General features: G+C 47.3%; 1 protein-coding gene across 1 annotated transcript in view; it reads right to left on the reverse strand.

Annotated features, from left to right (window-relative positions):
- The window catches only part of slc4a11 (solute carrier family 4 member 11), a 215,314-nt gene that overhangs the window by 40,486 nt on the left and 152,042 nt on the right, over positions 1-22,786 (reverse strand). The window contains exons 10-12 of the mRNA XM_070861178.1: positions 12,692-12,817; positions 8,170-8,283; positions 3,866-3,998 (exon numbers count right to left, since the gene is read on the reverse strand). Of these exons, the coding sequence (XP_070717279.1) occupies positions 3,866-3,998; positions 8,170-8,283; positions 12,692-12,817 (373 nt within the window). The remainder of the gene's footprint in view (positions 1-3,865; positions 3,999-8,169; positions 8,284-12,691; positions 12,818-22,786) is intronic.

A 22,786-nucleotide genomic window follows, 5' to 3' on the forward strand; every position in this document is an offset into this window, starting at 1 on the left:
CACGACACACAAGAGGTTTTTTTTTTTTTTTTGGAGTACAACAGATGTCCGTTCGGGATTCGCTCGGCCGCCGCGATCTTCCAATGAAATATGGAAAGCCTCCTCAAGTCGATTCCAGGGACGGTGGTTTTTCAGGACGACATCCTCATCACGGGTCTCGATACTGAAGAACACCTCCACAACCTGGAGGAGGTGCTACGCAGACTGGACCGGGTAGGGCTGCGACTGAAAAAGGCAAAGTGTGTCTTCCTAGCTCCAGAGGTAGAATTCCTGGGGATGAGGGTAGCAGCAGACGGGATCAGCCCTACTGCGTCCAAGACGGAAGCGATCCAGAGAGCACCCAGACCCCGTAACACGACGGAGCTGCGTTTGTTCTTGGGGCTCCCGAACTATTTTGGTAACTTTCCTCCCAAATTGAGCACACTGCTAGAGCCGCTACACGTGCTCCTACGCAAAGGTCACGAATGGGTCTGGGGGGACAGCCAGGAAAGGGCTTTTAATCGAGCACGCAATTTGTTATGTTCCAACAATCTGTTAACACTATACGACCCATGTAAGAAACTTGTGTTAACGTGCGATGCGTCATCCTATGGTATCGGGTGTGTGTTGCAGCATGTCAATGCCAAGGGTCAGTTACAGCCGGTAGCTTATGCCTCCAGGAGTCTGTTCCAGGCAGAAAGGGGTTACGGGATGGGAGAAAAGGAGGCGCTCGCATGTGTATATGCTGTAAAGAAAATGCACCAGTACCTGTTTGGCAGGAAATTTGAGCTGGAGACAGATCACAAAGCCCTAACGTCCCTTTTGGCAGACAACAAGGCCATAAATGCAACCGCATCGGCCCGCATACAGAGGTGGGCACTCACGTTAGCCGCCTACGACTATATATTTTGGCACAGACCGGGCACCGAAAACTGCGCTGATGCACTCAGCAGGCTCCCACTAGCCACCACTGAGGGGGCTACCGAGCATGCTGCTGAGATGGTCATGGCTGTTGAAGCTTTCGGAAGCGAAGGCTCACCCCGTGACAGCCCATCAGATTAAAGTCTGGACAAATAGAGACCCGCTATTGTCTCTAGTCAAGAAATGTGTCCTGAATGGGGACTGGGCAGCCACGTACAGGGCATGCCCTGAGGAATTTAAACCATTTCACAGGCGCAGGGATGAACTCTCGATTCAGGCCGATTGCCTACTGTGGGGAAACTGCGTAGTCATGCCCCAGATAGGCAGAGAGGTGTTCATCAGAGAACTCCACAATGAGCACCCGGGCATTGTCATGATGAAGGCAATTTGCCAGGTCACATGTTTGGTAGCCAGGGATAGATGCAGATCTGGAACTTTGTGTTCGCAGGTGCAACACGTGTACCCAGCTGGGCAATGCGCCCAGGGAAGCCCCCCTTAGCCCCTGGCCATGGCCCGCCAAGCCTTGGTCATGCATCCATGTGGACTACGCAGGTCCTTTCATGGGAAAAATGTGACTGGTTGTAGTAGACACCTACTCCAAATGGATTGAGTGTAACATTTTAAATTCAAGCACATCCTCTGCCACGGTAGAAAGTCACGGGCAATGTTCGCGGCCCACGGTCTACCGGATGTCTTGGTCAGCGACAATGGCCCATGCTTCACAAGCACTGAATTTCAGGTCTTCATGGCAGGCAATGGAATTAACCATGTTAGAACGACACCGTTCAAGCCGGCCTTAAACGACCAGGCAGAACGAGCAGTGCAGATAATCAAACAGGAGATGCTCAGAATCCAGGGGGGTTCCCTACATCGCTTATCACACCTCCTGTTGGCCTATAGATCCCGACCACACTCACCCACAGGGGTTCCACCCGCAGAGCTGCTAATGAAAAGGATGCTCAAAACCAGGTTATCCCTTATACACCCCACCATGAAAGAAATTGTCGAGAGCAGGCGCCAGCCACAATATGACTACCATGACAGGAATGCGAGGGCGCGATGTATTGATGTAAATGATCCTGTTTTTGTCCTCAACTATGCTGCAGGGTCCAAATGGCTCGCAGGCACTGTGATTGCTAAAGAAGGAAATCAGATTCTGGTAGTTAAACTTACCAATGGACAAATCTGCCGCAAACACGTGGATCAAACAAAAAGGAGGTTCAGCAACCCCATAGAGGAAGCAGAGGAAGAACACGATATTGAGTTCACTCCACCACAGGTGACCGAACACCGGAACCAAGTGGAGGAGAGCCCAGTCACTGTGGGCAGTCCGGACAGGCCTGAGGGACCACAAACAGCAGACACTCAGGCCAGCGCCCAACAACCGGAGCCCCAACGCAGGCGCTCTACAAGAGCGCGTAAACCACCAGAGACACTCAACCTGTGATCCCAATAAGACTTTGGGGGGGGGGGGGGGGGGGGGGTGATGTCATGTATTCAACCAGCATTGTAACCCATGTATAATCTGACCACTAGGTGGGAGATACTCCTAACCTGGGCCTTCAGGTACAAAAGGGGAAGCTCCACCCACCTTCATCACTTTGAGTGCTAAGGAATAAAGGACAAGTCACAGACTGACCTTGTCTCAAGCATGGGCCTCGTGTGCATTTATACTGTATAGTAAGGACCTATCAATCTCCGTTCTATTACCATCGTAAAAGCAGAGCTGTCAACACTGGTTGAAACCCCCTGGTCACGAGATTTTCAGTCACAAGTCGGTTTAATATCCGATCTGTTGCCTCTGAGCAAGGGAGATGATTATAAGCTTTAGTTGTGAGTCACCCCTCAATGCTTCAATCCAGTTTTCTTTCTTCCTCTTCTTTGTTCATTCTCGGGATGTGGGTGCCGCTCATCCCTAGTTGTCCTCAAGAAGGTGCTGGTGGAGGACCTTCCCCTTGAGTCATTGCAGTGTAGCAGTTCGATACAATCAAGTGGCTTGCTAGGCCACTTCAGGAGGGCAGTTAAGAGTCAACCACATTAGCGTGGCACTGGAATCATATACAAGCCCAGACCGGGTAAGGATGGCAGGTTTCCTTCCATAAATGGACTTTAGGGAATCAGTTGGGTTTTTGACGACGAATAGTTACTTTTACTGATACCTGTGCAGGTTGAACCTCCCTTATCCAGAACTCCAGTATTCAGAACCATTCCCGGCCACCGGGTGATGCATGCACAGAACTCCGACATGAACAAATTGAAGTCTTTCCTCACTGCCGACTCCCGCAAATCGCTGGCCTGACCCCGCGATCCACCCTCCCCATGATCTCTCTGCCGCACTCCCAGCCCCGATATCCCCTTGCTCAGTACCTGTACCATCCAATTTAACGTGACCACCCCTCAACCCGAAAAATCCCTTATCCAGAACAGGCCAGGTCCCGAGGGTTCTGATTAAGGGAGGTTCAACCTTTCCCAGCTTGTGAGGTTAGGTCCGGCTCAGACTTCATTACAACATCCCTTCATCCCCCGAAATAGATGTATAGCCCACTGACGCTCACTACCTAGGTATCACAAAGAACAGCTACAGTTCCTGACTTGGAGGTAGTGAGTTTCTGGAGTCACCACCACCTCCAGGTCAGGAAGGTGCATTATTGTTCCTTCAATGTCGCTGGATCAATATCCTGGAGTTTCCTACCCAATGCCATCGGAGGAGCACCACAAGGACTGCGGTGGTTCGAGGAGAAGGCCCACCTACCACCTGCTCTGGGCTACTGGGGAGGTGCAATAAATGCCGGCATTACCAGGGTCGCTCGAGTTGCACTGTAAAGGTGAAGCCCTGAAGGGGTCCCTGGGACCTGTACAACAATGTCCCAGCATTATCCTTCATCTTCAGAGAAGAAAAATGAGACGAACCAAGGTGTACACAATGAAGTTAATAACCGACAGCAACTGGTCTGTTGCAGCTTACCTTTTGAAAAACTTCTTCAATAAGCTTAAGTTAGTGACACCATAGATGATACAAAAAAAACAATTCCACAAGCCAACGCAGGCGTAAAAAGCAAAGAAATTCAGATCATAGTCATCGCAGACGCCCTGGATTACTGAAAAGGGAAAAGGATATTTGTCACAAATGGAAGAGTGTTGAGAGAGGCAGGAACAGATTTTGGGGGGGGGGGGGGGGGGGGGTGCGGTTGAAAAGGTTAGCTCTTCCTGCCAATCTCAAATGCCAATTATAAAAATACAAACTGCAAAGAGTTATAAAACATTAAACATAGCATGACAGTTCTATACAGGAAGCGCCTTTGCAGTGCACCTCTTTGCTCATTTTAGGAACCAGCCATCAATTTCAAAGCCTCAATTGTGGACTCCTGGGACCAAGTCAACTGTCTGCTCTGCCAGAAGTGGAAGTGTGTTAGCTTGGGTTGAGTTGGGCATAAAGCACTGTTGGTCCATACAGAAGAAGCTTCAAGTTTGACTTTATATTATTTTAAGCTTTTTTTGTGTTAAAATGCAATTAAATTAGTTTCAAAAGTATTAGTTAACTTTCCCGTCAGTATTTATTGAAAAACAGTGGGAGTAAATTATTTTGCATCTGAAACTAAATAATTTTGGTGGGGGGAGGGGATTCAAAGAAAAATCCCCCCATTAAGCTTACAATAACATAATTTCCTGAGTTCTACAAAGGAAACAAGTGATTTCAGTAGCTAAAGGTGGTTTTGTTTTAAAAGGGTTCTCTGCTCTCTATATCCTGTCCCACACCAAGGGCCCAAAGCTCCACATGGACTTTTTTTGCTGCTGTTGTAGAGGTACGTCCGATTTTTTATAGAGGCCTGACTGCGCTTAAAAAAAAAAAGGTCCAAGTTTCGCTGGCATATCCTTTCATTTTGGAATGGCGCAGATTGTCTTTAAACTCTGTGGGTGGAGGTTAAGGTCTGCGCCAAAAAACTGAGGTTGCCAGGGTAACGAGGGACACACTGAATGACTGAAGCACAAAAAAAGCATTTCTCCTTTGTAAAATAGATCACTAAGGGAGACTTGGGACAACAGACTGAAATCTCAATATATCAAACCAGGAGCCTATGAATGATATGTAGAGAAATGTTGCACAGCACGCAAGTGTTGACGGGCTGAAAGGCCCCCTTCCCTGCCAGTGCCACTCCTATCCTGGGCCGAAAGGCCCCCCTCCCCCGGTGCCGTGTCTTCAGCTCCGCTAAAACAATGGCGTCTTCTCTGCACCGATTTTCCCAAGTGTAGATAAGGTTTTTCAGAACGGTGCACTGCGATGTCTTTGAAAAAATCCTGCTTGGCCAAACTCACTTAAATGGCCAGAAAAGGCGCACCCAGTAGGTTCCGCCCGCAGTGACGTCAAAAAAAAAAAATCGGGAATTAAAAAAAAAAAATCGGATGCAAGTACTTTAGAATGGCGCAGAAACTGTGGCGAAACTTGCAGATTTTAGTCTGCTCCAAAAAAAAAGCGTAGGCCAAAAAAAAAAACACGCAGAACAGTGGCGAAAATTCAGCCCCAAATTTTGCTTACCCATCAGCCTTTGTCTGACCCTGACCCATGCTGGCTTCATCCTCCAATACCTCAAGTATAAAATTCTTCACTGTGACTGTAAATTCTTCCGTGGTCACACCCCTCCCGAGCTATGTACTCTCTCCAGCCCCATGATCCTCCTGAAGTCTCGAACTATTCATTCCTTAGACTCAGGCCCTCTTGTGCATCGCCCTTCTCTTTGCCCCAGCATTGATGGCTGTGCCTGCTGCCACCTAGATCTCACTCTCTGGAACCTCCTCCCTACTTATTTTGGTCTCTTCATCTCCCTCTCCTTCAAGGTGATGCTTGAAAACCAACTCTTTGACCAAGCTTTTAGTTACTCCTCTTAATCCCACCTTAGGCTCAGAATCCACTTTTCTCGCACATCTGTGAAATGCCATGGACCATCCTTCTACATGAAAGACACTTTTCAATTGCAAGTTCATTTGTCAAGACCTAGGTTACTAGTCTCTATACGAGGAACTGATTAGCTCTACCATATATACATAAGTCATGACTTATGAGGAAAGGTCGAGTAGGTTGGGCCTCTACTCATTGGAATTCAGAAGAATGAGAGGTGATCTTATCGAAACCTATAAGATTATGAGGGGGCTTGACAAAGTGGATGCAGAGAGGATGTTTCCACTGATGGGGAGACTAGAACTAGAGGGCATGACCTTAGAATAAGGGGCCGCCCATTTAAAACCGAGATGAGGAGATATTTCTTCTCTGGGAATTGTAAATCTGTGGAATTCGCTGCCCGAGAACTGTGGATGCTGGGACATTGAATAAATTTAAGACAAAAATAGACAGTTTCTTAAACGACAAGGGGATAAGGGGTTATGGGGAGCGGGCGGGGAGTGGAGCCGAGTCCATGATCAGATCAGCCACGAGCTTATTGAATGGCGGAGCAGGCTCGAGCGACCGTATGGCCTACTCCTATTCCTTATGTTCTTACTTATTTAATCAGAAAATTACGACACAGAAAGAGGCCATTCGGCCCATCGTGTCGGTGTCGGTCGAAAAAGAGCTATCCAGCCTAATCCCACCTTCCAGCACTCGGTCCGTGGCCTTGTAGGTTACGGCTCTTTAAGTGCACATCCAAGTACCTTTTAAATGTGATGAGGGTTTCTGCCTCTCCCACCTTTTCGGGCAGAGAGTTCCAGACCCCCAGCACCCTCTGGGTGAAGACATGTTTCCTCATTGCCCCTCTAATCCTTCCACCAACTATTTTAAATCTATGCCCCCTGGTTATTAGCCCCTCTGCTAAGGGAAATAGGTCCTTCCTATCCACTTATTCTCGGTCCCTTATAATTTTATACACCTCAATTAAACTCCACCTTCTCAGTTCCAAGGGGAAAAAAACAGCCTATCCAATCTTTCCTCATAGCTAAAGTTTTCCAGTCCTGGCAACATCCTCGTAAATCTCCTCGGTACCCTCTCTAGTGCAATCAATCTTTCCTGTAATGTGGTGACCAGAACTGCACATATTCCTCACACATATATCTATCTGTATAAATCATTTTTAAAAACAGGGGCAGGAAGAGTTAATAAAATATCTAGGTTGACATTTCTAGGGATAAGTGTAGATATCGATGACCAAATACTCTAGACAACATGATGATTTCCCATTTCATGTGTTGATGGTACCAAGGAATTGGCATCAAGGAAAAGCTTATTCAGGATTGAACAGTGATAGAATCTGCCATTTTTCTCAATCACCTTTCCTGCAGGAGATTAAATGGGTGGGGCAGGGTCCAAATGTTTAAGTGAATGGTACGGGAGGGGATGGCTTGTAGGCCCAAATGACCTCTTTGACCAATGACTCGTGTCCTAGAGGCAGGCTCTGTTATCCAAAATATATTTATGGAACTCGTGAGAAGCAGGCAAACTTCATCCAGTGGTACTCATGGACACAGACTTTGTGGTCTTGTGAATGATTTGGACCAAGGTACTTGGGCAATTCCCCAAGAACAGAGGTGAAGAAACAGGTCTTACTTTCATCTCATCCATACACTAAGTGTTACTTTGGACATAGTTCAAAGGACCATATTTTGCCCAAGTCTTTTCTTCTCTCTTCCCTTCCTCAGCCCCCTGCACCTCCTCCCTCTTCCCACTAGGTACTGAATGAAGGTAGCCCAGCCAAAATAACCAGCCCTGCCAAGCTGATCCACCTTAAATACAACCATTATTCTAATAAATAAAGAGGGTGTTCCTAGGTAAATAAGGAGGAATATCTGGGGCTGTGAGATTGGCACAACTGGACCTTTCTGCAGTAGCCATTCACACGGAATGGCACTCTAACAAGCTGCAGCATGCTGCAATACAACACATTTCACCTCTAATTCTCCACACAGGATATTACCAGCCTTACGTAGAATTTACAGTACAGAACAGGCCATTCTGCCCAACAGGTCTGTGCCGGTGTTTATGCTCCACAAGAGCCTCCTCCCACCATTCATCATCCAACCCAATCGCCATATCCTTCTATCCCTTTCCTAGCTTCCTCGTAAAGGCATCCATCATTAAAGGCATCTATCTATGCATTAGAACCCATGTCTGCACCTCTAAACCTCCACACAGCAAGTTACCAGCCTGCACTTTGTCTGGCCACGCACTTCCCCAGATCCTCTCCCACACCCCCCCACCAGCTTAGGAGGAACACAAGCAGGAAAAGATACATGGTAATTAAAAAACATTCAATTGTAATAGAGCAATGGGGGGACGCAACATACCGTGGATATACAAGGCCAGGGGCGCCGTTGTTAAAACTATACCCATTGGCTGACCTGCCAAGACTGCATAGGCCACTCCTCCAATGCACTGGGCAAGAATGGTTTTCTGCACATCTGCAAAACAAACAACTGAGGTTACAGTGCCGTTTGTAAACCGAGACTGATGATATCTTTCAATGTCAACTGGCTTTCTATTTACATGCAATAGTTTGGTTTGTTATGCAAGACAAAAGTACAAGAGGACAGTGAGGAGAATTACATTCCTTTGCTTTGCAGCTACACCCTTAATCCACAGAATTGCCCAGTTAACCAGTTTGAGACCCCAACAACTTAAACGCCTCATGTTTCTTTCCAATTTGTCTGTAGGATATGGGTGGCACCCATGCTGGGAAACATAGAAATGTGGAAAATTACAGGACAGGAGGAGGCCATTCTGCCCATCGTGTCTGTGCCGGCCGACCAAGAGCTACCCAGCCTAATCCCACTTTCCAGCTCTAGGCCCATAGCCCTGTAGGTTACGACACTTCAAGTAGTTTTTAAAATGTGGTGAGGGTTTCTGCCTCTACCACCCTTTCAGGCAGTGAGTTCCAGACCCCCACCACCCTCTGGGTGAAAACTATTCTCAACTCCACTCCACTTCCAAGACGTACTTTAAATCTATGCCCCCTGGTTATTGACCTCTCTGCAAAGGGAAACAGGTCCTTCCTATCCACTATATCCAAGCCCCTCATAATGTTATACATCCCAATTAATTCTGCCCTCAGCCTCTGTTCCAGAGAAAACAACCGCACCCTATCCAATCTTTCCTCGAAGCTAAAATTCTACATACGGAATCATAAAGGCAAGTCCATTATATTAATAAAATTATTAAATTCATGAAAAAAGGTGGTCACACACAGGAGTGGCAACATGAAAACTGGAGACGGCAAATTTAAACGCAAGAACGAGACCACATTGGAAGCAAAATGGAAAACTGAACAGCGAAACTGTGCTGAATTGGAGGAATGGAAGACAGCAAGTCAGTAGAATTCTAGGGTTTTCGGCACTGAAGATTGACTTTGAAAATGCCAGCGGTAAAGTACCGCCAAAGCAATTAACTACCCCTTCCTTACCGAGCATGAAACACAGAAATCCCCTCACTCTGCATGAACTGTAGACCCTTCCCTTGCCGAGATAATACTTTGTAACCCAACTCTGCCGTGTTTGCTAGCCTTGCCCAGCCCCCGGCCACCGCCTCTCTGTACCATTCCCCCGCTCTCACATTTTCCAACTCCTCTCCTCTCTAATTTACCTCCACTATTTCTGCCCCCGCCCCCCGGACAGGTTTGTGGAGCTGTCGCACTGTGTGGCTTAGCCAGTCACGTGATGTTCACAAGACTCAATAAAACCCCATGTTAGGTCGAGGTTATCCACCATGAAGTGTGCAGTTATGAGCCCGGTGGATGAACTGGCAATATGTAGTGTGATTGTTAAACCTTTATCAATAAACCAACTAGTTCTTAATAGCAATGTGTTGATATGAATTCTTAAGCCGGAACCCATGAAGCAAACACATTACAGTCACCAACGCAGCTAGACCACAATATTACACTTGGTTTGGATTCATAATTCAACATTTGACTGTGGGAAGCACAGATAATTTATTCACTTGCCTATTCAGACAGAGACTAGAGTAGAGAACTTCCTTTTCACTACCCCTCCCAGTAGTCCTCAGCCAACCAACAGCAGCAGCTATTGTATACACCGTTACTATTACATCTCCTTGCTCGGAAAGGCCTCCCCCTAACACACTAGACCGTTATAGGCGAGAGCCTGGAAGGAATGAAGAAAAAGGCATACAGACAGAAATGGATCTCCATCCTCAACACTCAACTCTAATACAATCCAGCCACACTTCTTGACTGACTCATTATGGCCCCCCAGCACTAACAACAACAAATGATGACTAAATACTGAGCCAGAAACAAAAACACAGAACCCTTCCTCACCACTATTTGGTGGTGTTAACGTTGCAGGAAATGGCCGGATCTTGTGCTACTTATTTATCAGTCGTCTGGATCATCATCTGCTTCCACTTACTGCATACTAAATTTCCATTTCAAAAATGTTATCTTGACCGGGTCTTTTACGGGCATAACGTCTAACCGGAACGGAGCAAGATATCCGAACTTCCGCCTGCTGCCACATCCTGAGGACTTGAGGCTTGGAAGTATATTGCCACTGGGTCAAAATCCTGGAACTCCCTCCCTAACAGCACTGTGGGAGCACCTTCACCACACGGACTGCAGCGGTTCAAGAAGATGGCTCACCACCACCACCTTCTCAAGGGCAACAAAAGCCCAGCCTTGCCATCCACATCAGAGAATTCATGTTTTTCTTTAATATCTCTGATGCTCATGGAAGTTCGGCTTGAAGAAAAAACGGAGCCAGCAGTTCCACCTCTCCTTCCGAGGGAACAGAGGGGAATGATTTGGCGACCTTCCAATGCACCATATTATAGCTGTAATGTATTTGCTTCATGGGTTCTTTGCTTAAGAATTTATAGCAACACATTGCTATTAAGAACTAGTTGGTTCATTAGTATAGTATAGTAGTATTAGGCAGTCCCTCGAAACGAGGATGACTTACTTCCACACCAAAAAGGGATGAGTTCACAGGTGTTTCAATGAGGGATCTGATATTCCAGGTTCCGAACTACATATTCAAGGGTGGAAGATGCCTGTACGTGGATTCTTTTAATGTGGGAAGGCCGTTGCACACCAGCCACCACACGGGCTTGACAGAGCTAGGTCTTGGTCCAGTGGCAAGGATTAACCAAGACAACTGGAGACCATACTCTGCTGCACGGACCTAATGTGCGCACACACTCCTACTGTCCATCGATCGCCATGTGGGCTGGCCCATGCTGCCCCTGGGTCCTCGCCTCTTCCAGGCCCTGATCTCTCGTCGCTCCTGGGCCCCGAACACGTCCCGCTCCTCCGCCCCAACCTTGCCACCTCTCCTGCTGTACATGGGCCCCACCGATAGTCCTGCCCATGCTCCAAAAGGCGACCTGGATGCTGGTGACGTCAATCCAGTCACCCTCCTCGAAGTTTAACAACCATACTACACATTACCAGTTCATCCACTCGGCTCGCAACTGCATACCTCATTGTGGATCACCTGGACCCAACTGGCTGGGGTTTTATTGAGTCTTGTGAACATCACGTGACTGGCTAAGCCACTCTCAGTGCAACAAGCTCAACAAACCTCACCGATACAGTAGCCATTTGTAAATACCCACACCCGCCTCTCCCCTTGTGGTTTGGTTGCATCTGCTGTTCTTGGGCTCCCGTGAAGTAGCCTTACTCCATCAAATCCTGGAGCACCAATAAAACCCCCCGAAGGGACTCCCGTCCTCAACACCTTTGTTATCCACAAGAGAAACGGCAGCTGCAAGTAAGGTGGCCGGCAAGGACAACGTGCTAGATAAACGAGACGCAATGCAAAACGTCAGGCACAGAGCAACAGGGCGAGAAGGACCAACGTAACAGCAAATGAAACAATGTCATAAATCAAAAATAAATCCAGCTTTGCAATCAAATACTGAAAACTCCAAATCACACTGACATTAACTGGTAACGGCCGACTAAAGGCCAGGTCAGCCACTCCTCCACCAGTTTTATTTGAATGGAGAGGAGTGGCTTTGCAAAATGGGTGAAATCTGCCTCAACAGTTTGAGTTGAAATGAGGCTCACGTCAATCACTGGCGCAGCCTCTAAACAGCTAAAATAAGTTAATAGTGAGAACTGGAAGCAGCAACAGCCCAATTCTATGTCCTGTGCAGCTCCACACCACAAGATCCCAGTGCACCACCTTCTGCTACTCCAACTATATCATTCCCAGGACTCCCCTATTCAAAAACTTCCTGGTACAACCTGCGGGCTTGGCATCAAACATTCGCAGTCTTCTCAACCTTGGTGCCGCTCTGCACTGTTGGGACTTTACATTTGAGTTCAGTTTCTCACCGTGTCAGCTGTGACTCTCTTGCCTCAGCGTCAGAAGATTGTGGGACTTGAACACAAAAGAAAAATCTAGGCCGACACTCCAGTGCAGTACTGAGAGGGTGCTGCACTGTCAGAGGTGCCATCTTTCGGATGAGACATTGAACCAAGTCCCCGTCTGCTCTCTCAAGTGGACGTAAAAGATACAATGGCACTATTCCCAAGGCGAGCAGGGGAGTAATCACTGGTGTCCTGGCCAATAGTTACCCCTCAATCAACATAACAAGAAACAAATTATGCGGTCATCATGCAATGCTGTTTGTGGGAGCTTGCTGTGCGCAAATTGGCTGCTGCGTTTCCCACATTACAACAGTGACTAGACTTCAAAAGCACTTCATTGGCTGTAATGCGCTTTGGGATGTACGGTGGTCGTGAAAGGCGCTATATAAATGCAAGTCTTTCTTTAACAATAGAATGCCAATTGGGCAGTAAGGGAGGGCAGAGAGCGCCTGTTGAACGAAGTAGCTGTGAGATCTTACCTATCGACCCTCTGGTGTTCTCATCATTCAAAGAGCCAAAAGCTATCGTCGGCAGCAGGCAGATGCAATAGAGAAATAAGATGGTGGTGATGTACTTCCTGATGGATTTATGGCTGCCAATTATACCTGTAGTACAATCAAAGTGCAAAGTTCAAGACAGACGTTCCCACACAAGTCAACATCAACACATTCAATAACCAGACTCAAAAACAATAAAGCCAGACCTTCAACCTGGAGCCAGCACCATCACTAAAATACAGCTTGCTTCACACAAACTGAATTATACTAGATCCCCAGCATTCGGTCAACATTTCAACGGGAAAATGATGCGTTAAGACAGGAGTGTCTCGCCTTCACCCTCGGCATCATGTTGCTGTGGTTTGTTTGAGAGAATGTGTTTTTTTTCCAGTTGTGTGGCTCTGTGTAGAGAGTGGAGGGAGTAGAACAACTTGCAATTATGTAGCGCCTGATAACGTAGTGGAAAAAAAATCCCAAGGCGCTTCTCGGGAGTGTAATTGGACAAGAATCTGACACCAAGCCACATCAGGAGGCCGTAGGACAGCTTGGTCAAAGAGGTAGGTTTTAAGGAGCATCTTGAAAGGAGGAAAGCGAGAGAAATTTAGGGAGGGGAATTGCAGAGCTGAGGGCCTAGACGATTAAAGGCACGGCCGTCAATAGTGGAGTGAATGTACTATATATAGCTCCACTCAGTGAACTACTGTGGCATTGCAGCCATTGCTGTTTACAACAATAAAGAGGGAGTCACCTGACGTTATCAGCCATCTTAAAGTCTGTGTGTTTGCGATGTCATACCGAAAACATAACATTGGCGACAAGGATGGGATAATCGGACAACCTAGCTGAAGTGGGGGATGCACAAAAGGCCAGAATTGGAGCAAGGCAGAGATCTCGGGAGAACATCACTGTAGCGCCCAGAGCACTTCAGCAGCCATTGGTACCCGGAAATGGAGAGTTTTGCAAATATGTGACAAAATACTGCAAATTTATTAAAATCTATACCAAACAAGTTTCATTTTGAAACACACATTGTTACATCAAAAAAACAACACAATAGTCACTCTGGAAATAAACAAGGAAATAAACAGCATCTGCAGTAGGAAAATAAAGCACATCGGTCAGGTCTAACTTACCTCTGTTCAGATGTTAACAGATCCCACAATTTCCTGCATTCTCAGCTTTTCGTTCACATATATAGTTTTTCCTCTCCAAGTTTGTTACGATTAATTTTGAGAGTCCACAATTACACCATAAATAATGCAAACAAACTCGAGTTTGTTTGGCTACCCGATCCCTCTCGCAACAGCAACATTGGCGCAGGATTCGCTGGGGCAATGACGGGGTTTGATGTGCAGGCTCTTCAGTGTGTAAATAGCCTAGCAATTTGTGGCGATGAAGGGAGACCCCGTGAGTTGCGAATCACCACAAAGTGCCGGCCAATTTGCACTATTCTGCCCTCAAGTCTCGCGAAAATGGGAGCGCATCCTCCCCGCCTGTTTCAAGAAATTGCTGCGCATGCGCAATCAAAACAAATTAAACTCGTCGCAGAAAGTCAAGGCAGGTATTTAACCATATAAAAAGGACCCTTTTAATGAGGAGATTTATGTTCCTGCATAAGAAATAGGAGCAGGAGAAGGCCATTCGGCCCATCGAGCCTGCTCCGCCATTCAATAAGATCATGGCTGATCTGATCATGGACTCAACTCCACTTCCCCGCCCGCTCCTCATAACCCTTGACTTCCTTATCCTTAAAATATCTGTCTGCCTCCGCTTTAAATATATTCAATGATCCAACCTCCACAGGCAGAGAATTCCACAGATTTACAACCCTCAGAGAGGAAATTCCTCCTCTGAGAATAAAGGGCCGTCCATTTAAAACTAAGACCCACAGTTTTAGTTTCCCCTATGAGTGGAAATATCCTCTACATCCACTTGGTCGAGCTTCCTCATTATCTTAAATGTTTCGATAAGATCTCCTCTCATGCTTCAGAATTCCAATGTGTATAGGCCCAACCTACTCACCCTATCTTCATAAGTCAACCCCCTCATCTCCGGAATCAACCGAGTGAACCTTCTCTGAACAGCCTCCAATGCAAATATATCCTTCCTTAAATACGGAGACCAAAACTGTACGCAGTACTCCAGGTGTGGCCTCACCAACACCCTGTACAGTTGTAGCAGGACTTCTCTGCTTTTATACTCCATCCTCTTTTGCAATAAAAGCCATCATTCCATTTGCCTTCCTGATTATTGCTGTACCTGCATACTAACTTTTTGTGTTTCATGCAATGCCACACAACCTCTCCTGCCCACAGAGGGAACAATTGAAACAGTGAAGCCTTATTACTGCAGGTAGTAATTTGTTCCTAGAAGGTTTTTTTAAAAAGAAAAACACATCTTAAGGGGTTAAAATTGCCCTGTTTAGCGATGCCCATTATCGTCTCAGGAGGGCGCTAACGGGGCGCGAAACAGTGTTCGCCTGGGGGTGGCGAAGGCAGGGACACGACCAGCTCCTGCAAAATTGCGCGGGAGTTCACGGGGGTGCTGCCACGGTAGCGCCCTGCCGGTCGCACCCAGGACCGACGCGCACCCGCTGGTGACTTCATCGCCGTGCGCAATGACCCCTTTCCGCCCCGCGGCCGATGCTGCCCTACGGTGTCAGCGTCAGCATCGCAGGGGCTTGCGAACTGGGCCATCCTCTGCTCATGGGGTGGAGGTTAAAGGGGAGGTGGGGAAGTGCCCCATGTTACCCATTTGGCCGGCTCGACTTCGGCCTCCATTGCGCGGTGCAGGTCCAGGCCCGCCACCATGCAGCCCCGCCACTCCATTTTGTGCGCTGGGCTGTGGTCTCGGGCACCACGCCACCCTTGGTGACCCAGTGGGAGGCTATCAGAGGCCTGTCAGAGTGCGCAGCGGTCCTCCCCTCGAACTGAAGGGGGCGGGGTGTTGAGTCTCGTCAGTGTTACGTGGAGCAACCCCGGAACCCGCCCCAAGAGGAAGTGGTGTGCGCGAGATTAAGCTCCACTTCCTCAGGAGGGACGGTAACCGCAATTTCTTGGCTGGGCCGAGTCGGTTACCGCCCCCAATCGGGGCACTGGGGAATTTCTCTTCCGAAAGGTTTTAATCTTTTTCTAACATTTTCTTTGTCTCTCTTACTCCAATCTTGCTTTCCCTCTTTCTGTATCTCAGCATGGGCAGTCCCTCGAAATCGAGGAAGACTTGCTTCCACTCTAAAAGTGAGTTCTCAGGTGACTGAACAGTCCAATACGGGAATTACAGTCTGTCATGTATTCAACCAGCATTGTAACCCATGTATAAACTGACCCAAGTTGTACACTGTGAGAACACTGACCACTAGGTGGGAGACACTCCTAACCTGGACCTTCAGGTATAAAAGGGGAAGCTCCACCCACCTTCATCACTTGAGTGCTAAGGAATAAAGGACAGGTCACAGACTGACCTTCTCTCAAGCATGGGCCTCTTGTGCATTTATACTGTGTAGTAAGGACGTATCACAGTCTCTGTCACAGGTGGGACAGACAGTGGTTGAAGGAAAGGGTGGGTGGGGAGTCTGGTTTGCCACACGCTCCTTCTGCTGCCTGCGCTTGTTTTCTGCATGCTCTCGGCAACGAGACTCGAGGTGCTCAGCGCCCTCCCGGATGCTCTTCCTCCACTTAGCGCGGCCTTTGGCCAGGTATCGGTGGGGATGTTGCACTTTATCAAGGAGGCTTTGAGGATGTCCTGGAAATGTTTCCTCTGCCTACCTGGGACTCGCTTGTTGTGTAGGAGTTCTGAGTAGAGCGCTTGCCTTGGGAGTCTCGTGTCGGGCATGCGGACAATGTGGCCCGCCCAACGGAGCTGGTCGAGTGTGGTCAGTGCTTCAATGTTGGGGGTGTTGGGAAGAGATATTTTTCTGTATCTACTTTGACTAATCCACCCTCCTCTGTTTCTTTCTGGATCCTTACATCTCATTGGTTAAGGAGATACACTATTGATCTAATCCTTCACCAAGGTCCCGGGTGCCCCACTTTCAGCTTGCACTTTCCAGCAATTGACTGCCCAAAAATTTGAGCGGAAGGGAGAGAAAAAAAAAACCCAACTCACGTGGCACGCCGTGAGATACCATGCCCCAAAAGATTTTGGCCCATCACCTTTCTCCTGAAGCCCATGTCTGCAGAGCGTTATAAATAATTTTTTTTTGCCATGGGACACAGTCCCAACTGAAGCCAATGTTCGAGGGCCACTCTTCGGAATGCTGCAAGACTTGACGCCGGAATATTGGGCCGTGCACACGGTTCACCCCGGGCTAAAGGATATTATGGGATGGTGCTCAGGAGAGAGAAGTTGACTGGACAGATTAGGTGGCATTACATCACACAACGAGTGGTGAAAGGTCTGGAATGGACTTCCCAGGAAGGGAGTGGAGGCAGATGACAGTAGTAAGGTTAACAGTGAATTAGACAAGCTAAATTAGAAATTGAGGCAATTAAGAAACAAACTTAGATTTATACAGCACTCTCTGGACATCCTACAGTACTTCACCTTTTAAGTTTAGTCACTGTTTTATCAGCAAATGAGGCAGCTAATTTGGTAACAACAAGATCCCATAAACAGCAAGATAAATGGTCAGTTGTTGGTTGAGGGATAAAAGTGGAGGGATGAATGTTGCCCATGACAGTAAGTGAATCCCTGTTCTTCAAAAGTGTCGGGATCTTTCACATCCACCCGGGAGGGCAGATAGCGCCTCGGGTCCACTTCTCGAGCAAAAGGCGACACCTTAGTCAGTGCAGCGCTCTCTCATAGTTCTGCAGCGAGAGTGTTGGCCAAGGTTCCTGGCTCACACTTGGAGTGGGGCTCAGTGGTGAGAATATCACTGTAAAGTGGCACCTTCTGAACTCTGGGACTGCGGGCGGGGTCGGGGGGCTCGATGGACCAAAATGGTTTGTTTGATTCTTGTACAATCCCATGCTCATAAAAACATAACAGAAGAAAGAGGAGCAGGAGTGGGCCATTTGGCCCCTCGAGCCTGCTCTGCCATTCAATATCACAGCTGATCTGATCTTGGACCCAGCTCCACTTCCCCGCCTGCTCCCCATAACCCCTTATTCCCTTATCACTCAAAAATCTGTCACTCTCCACCTTAAATATATTCAATGACCCGGCCTCCACAGCTCTTTGGGGCAGAGAATTCCCTAGATTTACAACCCTCAGAAGAAATTCCTCCTCATTGGATATATTCAAGATGGAGTTAGATATGACCCTTATGGCTAAAGGGATCAAAGGGTATGGAGAGAAAGCAGGAAAGGGGTACTGAGGTGAATGATCAGCCATGATCTTATTGAATGGTGGTGCAGGCTCGAATAGCCTACTCCTGCACCTATTTTCTATGTTTCTATCTCAGTTTTAAATGGGCGGCCCATTATTTTGAAACTATGCCCCCTAGTTCTGTATTCCCCCACGAGGGGAAACATCCTCTCTGCATCTATCCAGTCGAACCCCCTCAGAATCTGATATGTTTCAATAAGATCACCTCTCAGTCTTCTAAACTCCAATGAGTATAGGCCCAACCTACTTAACCTTTCTTCATAAGTCAACCCCTTCATCTCAGGAATCAACTGAATGAACCTTCCCTGAACTGGCTCCAATGCAAGTATATCCTTCCTTAAGTACGGGGACCAAAACTACACAGTACTCCAGGTGTGGTCTCATAAATACCCTGTACAGTTGAAGCAGGACTTCCCTACTTTTATACTCCGTCACCCTTGCAACAAAAGGTCAACATTCCATTTGCCTTCCTAATTACTTGCTGTACCTGCGTACTAACTGTGTTTCACATGTGCAAGGACCCCCAGATCCCTGTGTATCGCAGAGGTACTGTTCCTATGGTTACTTAAGGGGTTGACAGTGGATGGGCAACGGCAGATACTTAGAGACCGCATGGATGAACTACAACAATTGTACATTCCTGTCTGGCGTAAAAATAAAAAAGGGAAGATGGCTCAACCGTGGCTATTAAGGGAAATCAGGGATAGTATTAAAGCCAAGGAAGTGGCAAACAAATTGGCCAGAAATAGCAGTGAACCTGGGGACTGGGAGAAATTTAGAACTCAGCAGAGGAGGACAAAGGGTTTGATGAGGGCAGGGAAAATAGAGTACGAGAGGAAGCTTGCAGGGAACATTAAGATGGACTGCAAAAGTTTCTATAGATATGTAAAGAGAAAAAGGTTAGTAAAGACAAACATAGGTCCCCTGCAGTCAGAATCAGGGGAAGTCATAATGGGGAACAAAGAAATGGCAGACCAATTGAACAAGTATTTTGGTTCGGTATTCACTAAGGAGGACACAAACAACCTTCCGGATATAAAAGGGGTCAGAGGGTCTAGTAAGAAGGAGGAACTGAGGGAAATCCTTATTAGTCAGGAAATTGTGTTGGGGAAATTGATGGGATTGAAGGTCAATAAATCTCCAGGGCCTGTTGGACTGCATCCCAGAGTACTTAAGGTGGCCTTGGAAATAGCGGATGCATTGACAGTCATTTTCCAACATTCCAGAGACTCTGGATCAGTTCCTATCGAGTGGAGGGTAGCCAATGTAACCCCACTTTTTAAAAAAGGAGGGAGAGAGAAAACGGAATTATAGACCGGTCAGCCTGACATTAGTAGTGGGTAAAATGATGGAATCAATTATTAAGGATGTCATAGCAGTGCATTTGGAAAGAGGTGATATGATAGGTCCAAGTCAGCATGGATTTTTGAAAGGGAAATCATGCTTGACAAATCTTCTGGAATTTTTTGAGGATGTTTCCAGTAGAGTGGACAAGGGAGAACCAGTTGATGTGGTATATTTGGACTTTCAGAAGGCTTGCGACAAGGTCCCACACAAGAGATTAATGTGCAAAGTTAAAGCACATGGGATTGGGGATAGTGTGCTGACATGGATTGAGAACAGGAAGCAAAGAGTAGGAGTAAATGGGTACTTTTCAAAATGGCAGGCAGTGACTAGTGGGGTACCGCAAGGTTCTTTGCTGGGGCCCCAGCTGTTTACATTGTACATTAATGATTTGGACGAGGGGATCAAATGTAGTATCTCCAAATTTGCGGATGACACTCAGTTGGGTGGCAGTGTGAGCTGCGAGGAGGATGCTATGAGGCTGCAGAGTGACTTGGATAGGTTAGGTGAGTGGGCAAATACATGGCAGATGAAGTATAATGTGGATAAATGTGAGGTTATCCACTTTGGTGGTAAAAACAGAGAGACAGACTATTATCTGAATGGTGACAGATTAGAAAAAGGGGAGGTGCAACGAGACCTGGGTGTCATGGTACATCAGTCATTGAAGGTTGGCATGCAGGTACAGCAGGTGGTTAAGAAAGCAAATGGCATGTTGGCCTTCATAGCGAGGGGATTTGAGTACAGGGGCAGGGAGGTGTTGCTACAGTTGTACAGGGCCTTGGTGAGGCCACACCTGGAGTATTGTGTACAGTTTTGGTCTCCTAACTTTAGGAAGGACATTCTTGCTATTGAGGGAGTGCAGCGAAGGTTCACCAGACTGATTCCCGGGATGACAGGACTGACATATCAAGAAAGACTGGATCAACTGGGCTTGTATTCACTGGAGTTCAGAAGAATGAGAGGGGATCTCATAGAAACATTTTAAATTCTGATGGGTTTAGACAGGTTGTTTGCAGGAAGAATGTTCCCAATGTTGGGGAAGTCCAGAACCAGGGGTCACAGTCTAAGGAAAAGGGGTAAGCCATTTCGGACTGAGATGAGGAGAAACTTCTTCACCCAGAGAGTGGTGAACCTGTGGAATTCTCGACCACCGAAAGTTGTTGAGGCCAATTCACTAAATATATTCAAAAAGGAGTTAAGATATAGTCCTTACTACTAGAGGGATCAAGGGGTATGGCGAGAAAGCAGGAATGGGGTACTGAGGTTGCATGTTCAGCCATGAACTCATTGAATGGTGGTGCAGGCTCAAATGGCCGAATGGCCTACTCCTGCACCTATTTTCTATGTTTCTAAGCGGCAGCAAATCTTCCGCATGGAAAACTCCTGATTTCAGCCATGCCACTGTCTGGGAATTGGCAGGAGAAAGATACTTTAAAAATAAGGATAATCGTTCTATTTTAATAGGGTCTTTTTCACTTGCTGAACTTGGCTTGGACAACACAACACATTATCTCATCTGTTTTTTCCCAGAAAAACAGGCAAAGAACAACACTGAATCCCAGCAGTTGTAAAGGGTGATCAAAAGAAGACCGCTAATGGGAAGCCAGGTCGTATAAAAGCAATACAATTGCACAAAGCAGAGATGAGATCAGCTCCGACACAAGCACTGGTGCCAAACAGAGGCCACAAGACCAGCTTTCGCAAAAAAAAAAAACACTAGTTAGAGCAGAGAAGGTTAACGGGCCGAGATTAGTGGGCCGCCCAATTCTTGGCGGTCTCGCGGCGGTCGGTCAATCTTCACCGCCTGGTACCGCACCGCTGGGGCGGAGTGCTGGCAGCATTGGTGCAGGCGGTCCGGAGTGGTGCGTCAGCGGAGTGCGACCGACGGTCTGCTCCGCTCCGGAGGTGCAGGGTATGTTATCTGGGTGCACGTGCGCTCTTCCATCGACCTCTGTCTCCCCTTCCCCCCCCTCAACCCCCGAGAAGAGCAGTCCAGAGGCCAGAATCTGCCGACATTGGATCACGGGCAAGTGTAGATTTTTTAATTGTTTTGTGCCGTGTTTTTGATTTATTTCTAACACTTTATATAGTTATTTATTTATTTATATATTTCTGGGTGGGGGGCAAGGAGAAGACTAGATCTCTCGGGGTTGGATTAGATCTCTGGGGGGAGGTGGAGGGGGGGGGAAAGAGATTAGACTGCTGGGAAGGAGGGAGGGTGGGAAGAGAGTAATAGGTCTGAGGGGAGGAATATATCGCTAGCGGGCTGGGGGGGAGGGGGGGGGGGGGGGGGCGGAGGAACACTGTAGTTTATATACCTGCGACATAAAACCATCTTTTTTCAGACGTTGTGCAGCGCCAGTGGTATATTGGCAGATGCGACCAATGTCGGATCTTTGGAAGGTCTGTAGGTGCTCCGTGTGGGCGGACAGTATGCATACCACCCGGTGGTACGTCACTGATGAATCTCCCCCCTGGTGCTACGTCGGTTATGTTTTGATCAATTTCACGATTTTGGGCGGTACGCCCACCAATTTCGGAACCTAAGAGGATACAGATGTTTAAAATCATCAACGTTTTTGATGGTAGTGAATAAGGAGAAGCTGTTTCCAGTGGCAGAAGGGTCAGTAACCAGAGGACACCGATCGAAGATGATTGGCAAAAGAACCAGAGGCGATGTGAAGAAACCATTTTTTATATATGTATATAAAATATATATATAAAAAAACGCAGCGAGTTATTATGATCGGGAACGCACTGCCTGAAGGGTGGTGGAAGCAGATTCAATCGTAATTTTCAAAACTGAATTGGATAAATACTTGAAGGGTGTTATGTATGTTAACTGGGTTTTAACTGCCACCAGAGGGCGCAACTGTCGGAGTCCTAATGGTCACTGGCAGACACGTGCAAGCCGTGTGTATAATGTTGGCAGCCATGTTAAATTCTCACTGAGAATAAATAAACTGGAGTAAGGTCATGGCTGAACTAGCTCACCGTACTTAGCCTCGTGGAGTCATTCGATACTTAAAGGGAACAAAAAGTGCAGAGCTATGGGGATAGGGGAGTGAGACTAATTAAATAGCCCTTTCAAAAGGCACCTTCTGTGCTGTGTTTTTCTGTGAGTTCCGATGCCAAGTGTTGAGAGGATAGGGTTCAGCCCTACTCTCACTCATTCACTAATATTGCTCGGATAACAGGAGATGTGAAAACAGCCCCTGGAAAAGTGACTCTCGGTTAATTTTCCTTCATTCCTGCAGGGAAGCTTCTGGGGTTCCACGAAGTGGCAACATACAAAAATGGGAAGGTTTGCCGTGTGGAGAAGCCAGAGACCGCGCATTACACCAGAAGAGCACTCCATGGCCCTATTGTCACCCTCCATCCACAAGATTTTTCAAATAATGCCAT

Source organism: Pristiophorus japonicus, chromosome 2 (genome assembly GCF_044704955.1).
Source record: "Pristiophorus japonicus isolate sPriJap1 chromosome 2, sPriJap1.hap1, whole genome shotgun sequence".
In the NCBI taxonomy this organism is placed as follows: domain Eukaryota; kingdom Metazoa; phylum Chordata; class Chondrichthyes; family Pristiophoridae; genus Pristiophorus; species Pristiophorus japonicus.